This window comes from Notolepis coatsorum, assembly GCF_963971535.1.
Source record: "Notolepis coatsorum genome assembly, chromosome: 1".
NCBI lineage: Eukaryota > Metazoa > Chordata > Actinopteri > Aulopiformes > Paralepididae > Notolepis > Notolepis coatsorum.
In genome coordinates, this window is record NC_140165.1 from 24,494,471 (window position 1) to 24,503,526 (window position 9,056).

At 50.5% G+C, this 9,056-nt stretch overlaps 1 protein-coding gene across 1 annotated transcript; it reads right to left on the reverse strand.

Moving 5' to 3' along the window:
* Nucleotides 1-479: 479 nt before the first annotated feature.
* On the reverse strand, nt 480-8,483 carry LOC311239600 (endoplasmic reticulum chaperone BiP-like; the record flags this gene model as incomplete). Its single annotated transcript, XM_084327969.1, has 8 exons — nt 480-1,146; nt 6,384-6,551; nt 6,677-6,911; nt 7,021-7,411; nt 7,516-7,628; nt 7,765-7,902; nt 8,024-8,255; nt 8,377-8,483. 8 exons carry the CDS (start codon nt 8,481-8,483, stop codon nt 569-571), a joined length of 1,962 nt encoding a protein of 653 aa, XP_084184095.1. The 3' UTR covers nt 480-568.
* Nucleotides 8,484-9,056: the final 573 nt, after the last annotated feature.

A 9,056-nucleotide genomic window follows, 5' to 3' on the forward strand; every position in this document is an offset into this window, starting at 1 on the left:
AACATAATTTGTGCAGATTTGAATTTGATTAAGTCAATGAATTTTTATGTTTGACTCCTTACAAACAGACTATTTGTGTGATCTAAATATATACCATGATGTACTATCCCCGTATGGCTCTTTTTTGCAGTGTGCATATCTTTTGTAAGTTGCTTTTATAAGTATTTCCCCAGATTTCAACACAATATGATAGATATGGTACAATGAGTGTGCAATATAATGTATAGAGTTTTATGATTCAGGATATATCTAGTCTTGCCCAGTATACCAATACTTCTCGCTAACTTTGAACACAAATATTTTATATGGGGTTTCCAGCAGAGTTTGTGGTCTATTAAGACCCCTAGAAACTTGTTTGTATATACTCTCAACATTTTTACATTATCAATTTTCAGTTGAGGATCAGTGATTCTTTTACAATTTCCAAATATCATGAAGTTGTTTTTTTTTCAAATTGAGTGATAACTTATTTGTGTTGAACCAACCTTTTAATTTGTCCATTTCTATGTTTGCCACTTCTAAAAGCTGCTGAGAGTTGCCATCTCCATTTCCATTTCCATCTCGCTGCCTACAACTCATCCTTCTCCTCCTGCTCACCCTGCTCACCCTCTCCCGCCTCGGGCGGGGGTGCACCGGCGCCTCCGTACAGCTTGCCGACGATGGGCTGCACAATCTCCTCCAGCTCCTTCTTCTTGGCTTGGAACTCCTCTGTGTCGGAGTCCTGGTGGGACACCATCCACTCAATCTTCTCCTGCACAGCCTTCTCAATGGTTTCCTTGTCCTCGTCGGACAGCTTGCCGCCCAGCTTCTCCTTGTCGCCCACCTGGTTCTTAAGAGAGTAGGCGTAGCTCTCCAGCTCGTTACGGGCATCGATGCGTTCCTTCAGCCTCTTGTCCTCATCGGCGAAGCGTTCGGCGTCGTTCACCATGCGCTCAATGTCCTCTGGTGTCAGGCGGTTCTGGTCATTGGTGATGGTGATTTTGTTCTTGTTGCCCGTGACCTTATCCTCAGCGGTGACGCGCAGGATGCCGTTGACGTCAATCTCGAAGGTGACCTCTATCTGGGGTACACCACGGGGAGTGGGAGGGATACCAGTCAGGTCGAAGGTGCCCAGCAGGTGGTTGTCTTTGGTCAGGGGCCGCTCGCCTGAAGGGAAAGAAATGAAAATTACAACCCGAATCCAAAGTTATGAAACCATTGTTTCATAATAATTTTTATAGGCATGTTTATATAAAATATATATATGAATAAAGATGAATTGACTGTTAAAAGTTTCATCACACCTTCAAATCCTAGCCATTATGTATAGGTTTTAGGGTTGTACCGAATAGTTCAAAGCTTCGTTCATAATGTTGACATTCGAATTCTAAATCAACATTCGAATTTTTTATTAAAAAATATAATCATTTTAAATATATATATTTTTTTATGTGTCTATTCATTCCGTTTAAACCAATGGGGTTTTTCTTCACAGTTGCAGATAAAGATTAGGCTACACTAATATTATAGTATATGACTCGTCATAAAAATTTAAATAAAACATTTATCATAAATGATGTAGCCTATCTGCATTGGCTTGGCACTCCATCAAGACGTCACCATCACTTTCGTACCAACCGTGCCCTTATTGGATTATTTATGTTGACGAAACTGACAAGTTATTCATTATAGTTGATTCTTTTTTTATTATTAAACTCAATCAGATTAATCACTTTATTCAAATTGAGGATTTAGTTGAGGATATTTATTAAAAAGAATTCAATATAAAAATACGTGCTTACGTCGTAAAATATGACGACAGTGTTATGGTTTGTAACCGACCCCAATCGCACAACACAAGACAGGTATGAGAGTAAGCCAAGAACTGGGCATTTATTGAATACAACAGAAAAGCGGCACTGTCCCTTTAAGGGAGAACACAAAAATACCGGAACAAGGAAAAAGGGCAATGTGCCTTTAAGAGGCGAGCAGGCTAAGGGGCTAAGGCTAAAGGACAGGGCCAGGGCAAGGACAGGGCAGGAACAGGGGCACTGGAGAGGGGAACAGGGACAGAGGCCCGCGGAGGCGGGCTGGAGACAGGGACAGAGAGAACAGGGTTAAGGCCTTGGACAGGGCGAGGGCCAGAGCTGCTTACAGGGATGGAGAAGGAGCGCACAGGCTAGACGTCTGGAGTGGTGCGCGTCGGCTTGAAGAGCGCGCCGGCTCGGAGAGACGCATCCTCCCGTAGAGAATTAGAGAGCGATGCGAGTCTGGAGAAGTAGCGCGCCGGCTAGAAGTCTGGAGTGGTGCGCGTCGGCTTGGAGAACGCGCCGGTTCGGAGAGCGCGCCGGCTCGGAGAGACACATCCTCCCGTAGAGAATTAGAGAGCGATGCGCGTCTGGAGTGGAGCGCGTCTGCTGAAGGAGCGCGTCTGCTGTAGGAGCGCATCAGCGCGGAGTCTGGAGTGGTGCGCGTCTGCTGTAGGAGCGCATCAGCGCGGAGTCTGGAGTGGTGCGCGTCTGCTGTAGGAGCGCATCAGCGCGGAGTCTGGAGTGGTGCGCGTCTGTTGTAGGAGCGCATCAGCGCGGAGTCTGGAGTGGTGCGCGTCTGCTGTAGGAGCGCGTCTGGCGCGGGGTCTGGAGTGGTGCGCGTCTGCTGTAGGAGCGCGTCTGCTGTAGGAGCGCATCAGCGCAGAGTCTGGAGTGGTGCGCGTCTGCTGTAGGAGCGCGTCTGGCGCGGGGTCTGGAGTGGAACACTGGAATACCTCCCGTAGAGAACTAGAGAGCGCAGTACTGTGTCCCACTCCAGGTGGCGAAGGCTTGCACCGTCTCACGCCGGAGATGAAACAGCATACAGAATAAAGAAACAGATACAGATAGGGAATCTCCCGTAGGAGCTTACAGATAGAGAACGACCCGACAAGGACTGGGGGGGAGATCCAGGTATTTAAAGCCCACTGGGGCGCTAATTAGAACACACATCAGGTGCGTGATGGTAATTGATACTTGACTAGAAGTGTGTGTTCGGCACGGACCAATCAAACACATAAATAAGGTAGTCCAAGGGTGTGGGCTGCTGAAGAGCAGACGAGAGTAAACGAACGCGAGGGTGGGGGCTGGAGAGGTGAGGAGACAGGGAATTAAAGGTCCAGGGAACAGGAATTAAAGGTCCAGGGAAGAGGCGAACCTCACAGTAACGACAACGCGAGGGTGGGGGCTGGTGAGGTGAGGAGACAGGGAATAAAAGGTCCAGGGAACAGGAACTAAAGGTCCAGGGAAGAGGCGAACATCACAGTACTCCCCCCTCCACGGGAGCCACCGGGCGACCCAAAAAATAAAGACAGAGGGGCAGGGGACATAACAAGGCAACAAACAAAAAATTGGGCCAAGCTAGCGGGGAAGCTACACCAAAAGTGGGGCTAGCAGAGGGACAGGATAGCTGAGGGGTAACTAGGGTAGCTGAGGGGTAACTAGGGTAGCTGAGGGGTAACTATGGTAGCTGAGGGGTAACTAGAGGAGCTGAGGGGTAACTAGAGGAGCTGAGGGGTAACTAGAGGACACTGATAGCTACAGGGCCTATGCTAGCTGTAATGCTACATTAACATAGAGGCTGCGCTAGCTGCCGGAGCTAGGCTAGCAGACAGGGCTGGACCAGCATGAGAGAACAAGCTAGCTGGAAGGACAGTCCTAGCTGTGGGGAAACTGACCTTGCTAGCTGAAGGGGCAGTCCTAGCAGTGGGGAAAACTGACCTTGCTAGCTGAAGGGGCAGTCCTAGCAGTGGGGAAACTGACCTTGCTAGCTGAAGGGGCAGTCCTAGCAGTGGGAGAAAACTGACCTTGCTAGCTGAAGGGGCAGTCCTAGCAGTGGGGAAACTGACCTTGCTAGCTGAAGGGGCAGTCCTAGCAGTGGGAGAAAACTGACCTTGCTAGCTGAAGGGGCAGTCCTAGCAGTGGGGAAACTGACCTTGCTAGCTGAAGGGGCAGTCCTAGCAGTGGGAGAAAACTGACCTTGCTAGCTGAAGGGGCAGTCCTAGCAGTGGGAGAAAACTGACCTTGCTAGCTGAAAGGGCAGTCCTAGCAGCGGGGAAACTGACCTTGCTAGCTGAAGGGGCAGTCCTAGCAGTGGGAGAAAACAGACCTTGCTAGCTGAAGGGGCAGTCCTAGCAGTGGGAGAAAACTGACCTTGCTAGCTGAAGGGGCAGTCCTAGCAGTGGGGAAAACTGACCTTGCTAGCTGAAAGGGCAGTCCTAGCAGTGGGAAAACTGACCTTGCTAGCTGAAGGGGCAGTCCTAGCAGTGGGGAAACTGACCTTGCTAGCTGAAGGGGCAGTCCTAGCAGTGGGAAAGCTACACAAAAAGTGGAGGCCATGCAGAGGGACCGGGTTAGCTGCCTGGGCATGGCTAGCAGACTGGGGCCAAGCTGGTAGTAGAGGCCTGGCAAGCTGCAGGGGAGCTAACGAGGCTAACAGGGAAGCTAACAGGGGAGACTAACAGGCTAACAGGGGAGCTAACAGGGAAGCTAACAGGGGAGCTAACAAGGCTAACAGGGGAGCTAACAGGGGAGACTAACAAGCTAACAGGGGAGCTAACAGGGCTAACAGGGAAGCTAACAGGGATAACAGGGAAGCTAACAGGGGAGTCAACAGGGGAACTAACAAAGGCTAACAGGGGAGCTAACAGGCTAACAGGGGAGCTAACAAAGGACAAACTCAACATACACTGTCTGTGCTGGCTGGGGTCGTCGACGGGTCGGGTCGTACTGTTATGGTTTGTAACCGACCCCAATCGCACAACACAAGACAGGTATGAGAGTAAGCCAAGAACTGGGCATTTATTGAATACAACAGAAAAGCGGCACTGTCCCTTTAAGGGAGAACACAAAAATACCGGAACAAGGAAAAAGGGCAATGTGCCTTTAAGAGGCGAGCAGGCTAAGGGGCTAAGGCTAAAGGACAGGGCCAGGGCAAGGACAGGGCAGGAACAGGGGCACTGGAGAGGGGAACAGGGACAGAGGCCCGCGGAGGCGGGCTGGAGACCTGGACAGAGAGAACAGGGTTAAGGCCTTGGACAGGGCGAGGGCCACAGCTGCTTACAGGGATGGAGAAGGAGCGCACAGGCTAGACGTCTGGAGTGGTGCGCGTCGGCTTGAAGAGCGCGCCGGCTCGGAGAGACGCATCCTCCCGTAGAGAATTAGAGAGCGATGCGCGTCTGGAGAAGTAGCGCGCCGGCTAGAAGTCTGGAGTGGTGCGCGTCGGCTTGGAGAACGCGCCGGTTCGGAGAGCGCGCCGGCTCGGAGAGACACATCCTCCCGTAGAGAATTAGAGAGCGATGCGCGTCTGGAGTGGAGCGCGTCTGCTGAAGGAGCGCGTCTGCTGTAGGAGCGCATCAGCGCGGAGTCTGGAGTGGTGCGCGTCTGCTGTAGGAGCGCATCAGCGCGGAGTCTGGAGTGGTGCGCGTCTGCTGTAGGAGCGCATCAGCGCGGAGTCTGGAGTGGTGCGCGTCTGTTGTAGGAGCGCATCAGCGCGGAGTCTGGAGTGGTGCGCGTCTGCTGTAGGAGCGCATCAGCGCGGAGTCTGGAGTGGTGCGCGTCTGCTGTAGGAGCGCGTCTGGCGCGGGGTCTGGAGTGGTGCGCGTCTGCTGTAGGAGCGCGTCTGCTGTAGGAGCGCATCAGCGCGGAGTCTGGAGTGGTGCGCATCTGCTGTAGGAGCACGTCTGGCGCGGGGTCTGGAGTGGAACACTGGAATACCTCCCGTAGAGAATTAGAGAGCGCAGTACTGTGTCCCACTCCAGGCAAACGGCGACAGGTGGCGAAGGCTTGCACCTCGTCTCACGCCGGAGATGAAACAGCATACAGAATAAAGAAACAGATACAGATAGGGAATCTCCCGTAGGAGCTTACAGATAGAGAACGACCCGACAAGGACTGGGGGGGAGATCCAGGTATTTAAAGCCCACTGGGGCGCTAATTAGAACACACATCAGGTGCGTGATGGTAATTGATACTTGACTAGAAGTGTGTGTTCGGCACGGACCAATCAAACACATAAATAAGGTAGTCCAAGGGTGTGGGCTGCTGAAGAGCAGACGAGAGTAAACGAACGCGAGGGTGGGGGCTGGAGAGGTGAGGAGACAGGGAATTAAAGGTCCAGGGAACAGGAATTAAAGGTCCAGGGAAGAGGCGAACCTCACAGTAACGACAACGCGAGGGTGGGGGCTGGTGAGGTGAGGAGACAGGGAATAAAAGGTCCAGGGAACAGGAACTAAAGGTCCAGGGAAGAGGCGAACCTCACAGACAGACATTTGAAGCTTCGTTCAAATACTTCAATAGAAGATTTGAATGTTACAAAATGACATTCGGTACAGCCCTAATAGGTTTCCATCAATATGTCATGCAGTTTTCTCTTACCTTCATAGACCTTGATGGTGACAGTGTCCTGGTTGTTGGAGGCGGTAGAGAAGATCTGAGACTTCTTGGTGGGCACCACAGTGTTCCTGGGAATCAGCTTGGTCATGACTCCTCCAACCGTCTCAATACCCAGAGTCAGGGGGCACACGTCTAGAAGAACCAGGTCACCTAGAAGACAAGAATGAGAAACATTTAGGTCAAGGTGTCCAGGTCCCATGTTACACTGCATCAAAAGCAGTGAAACATATGCATCGCAACGCAAAAAAGTGACTCATGTCTGGATTGTGACCTACCAGTGTCCTCTCCAGACAGCACTCCAGCCTGCACAGCAGCTCCGTAGGCCACAGCCTCGTCGGGGTTGATGCCCCTGGAAGGCTCTTTGCCGTTGAAGAACTCCTTCACCAGCTGCTGGATTTTGGGGATACGAGTGGAGCCTCCGACCAGGACGATCTCATCAATGTCATGCTTCTTCATGTTGGAGTCTTCCAGCACCTTCTGTACAGGCTTCATGGTGGAACGGAACAGGTCCTAGCATGGGAAGAAAAAGGCTTAGTTGTGTTCTGCAAGTGCAGGTTTTCTTAAGTTAAATGTGCATATATATATACAGGTTTTGACTTATGGGAAACGGTCTTCTTACCATGTTGAGCTCCTCAAACTTGGCACGGGTCAGGGTCTCTGAGAAGTCCTCTCCCTCGAAGAAGGACTCAATCTCAATGCTGGCCTGGTGACTGGCGGACAGGGCCCTCTTGGCCTTCTCCACCTCGCGACGCAGCTTCTGCACAGCATGGTTGTCCTTGCGCACATCCTTGCCAGTCTTCTTCTTGTACAGCTTGATGAAGTGCTCCATGACATGCTGGTCAAAGTCCTCGCCTCCCAGATGGGTGTCGCCGTTGGTGGCTATGACCTCAAACACGCCGTTGTCGATGGTGAGCAGAGAGACGTCGAAGGTGCCGCCGCCCAAGTCAAACACGAGGATGTTCTTCTCGCCGTCCTTCTTGTCCAGGCCATAGGCAAGGGCGGCAGCGGTTCTGGATGAGATAAGAGCAAGACGTTATTAAGATGTTCTAAGAAAGTTTAAGTTCATCTTTAAAATCATGGTGAGTGATAAAAGATACTACACAAAGACACTTACGGTTCGTTGATGATTCTCATGACGTTCAGACCGGCAATGACTCCAGCATCCTTGGTGGCCTGTCGCTGGGCGTCATTGAAGTAAGCGGGGACAGTGACCACAGCATGAGTGACCTAGGAGAAGACAAGAAGAGGGTTAATCTCTTTCAAGCAAATAGTCATAGTTTGATACATTGCAAATTGTATGAATTTTTTTTCAAATATTGTTACTCAAAACCCCTCATTTCTATCTGGGAATGAGTTTAGTTACCTTCTTGCCCAGGTAAGCCTCAGCGGTCTCCTTCATTTTGACCAGCACCATGGCAGAGATCTCCTCAGGAGCAAAGGTCTTCATCTGACCATTCCCAATGTCCACCTGGATATGGGGCTTACTCTTCTTATCAAGAACCTAGGAGGCAAAAGTATGGTACACTGAGCAATTTGCCTCAGAGGTGAACATTCTTAGCCACTTTTAGGTTGCAGGAATTCCACCTAAGGCTCTAAAAGCCAGGCATGGTTAAGAACCTCACCTTGAAGGGCAAGTACTTGATGTCTTGCTGCACCATGGAGTCAGCCCATGTGCGGCCAATCAACCTCTTGGCATCGAAGATGGTGTTCTCTGGGTTGGAGGTCAGCTGGTTCTTGGCAGCATCACCGATCAAACGCTCACCCTCCGCGGTGAAGGCCACGTAGGATGGAGTGATGCGGTTTCCCTGGTCATTGGCAATGATCTCCACACGGCCATTCCTGAATACTCCAACGCTAGAGAAGACAAATGCATAACGAAGACTTTACAAATTACCATCTTTGCCAAGCATACTTAATATCTTATGGGTACCATTTACTTTTTTTGAAAGTCTACACAACAGTCACAATTTCTTACCATGAGTAGGTGGTGCCCAGGTCGATTCCAACCACGGTTCCGACATCTTTGTCATCGGCAAACACGGTGGCAAACACGACCAGCAGCGTGACGCACAAGAGCTGCATCTCTTCCGTCTGGTTCGTTCACCCGTTTGTAGAAATCTGAGGATCCGAGAGAATGCGGTCAAGACCAGCAGTGGCACCGCGCTGCAACGTGTGCCTTTTACAGTAACGTTACTAAAGTTAGCCACAGTTACTTTCTTAAAACTCGTACCAAAGAAATAAATAGGAAATAAGACTAGCGGTTAATGTCAGTTAGATGGGGTGGAGCCCCAGTGAGTGGCATATAACCATCAGCGGTGTTTCGGTCAGGTTCATGGTCGAGCTAACGTTAGTTAAGACGAGTGATCTTGAAAACCATGATGAAGAAAAAAAAACGTTACTTCATCTTGCCGATGGGATGAGTTAATCAGAAATGTTCACATTTCCTCTTCTACCCCTGAACATGCTTTACTGGTGATGAAGGTTAGCTTAGCTTGCTGGCCGGTAAGCTAATGTTAGCTATCAACCACCGATAGCCGGCTTTTACATGTCGTGTCATTTCATCTGAATATTGCGTGCACATCAAAGTAGACAGTGTTTGTTACCATGTCATTGTCATACTACAGTGATGACTCACTACAATGCCTAAGAAACACA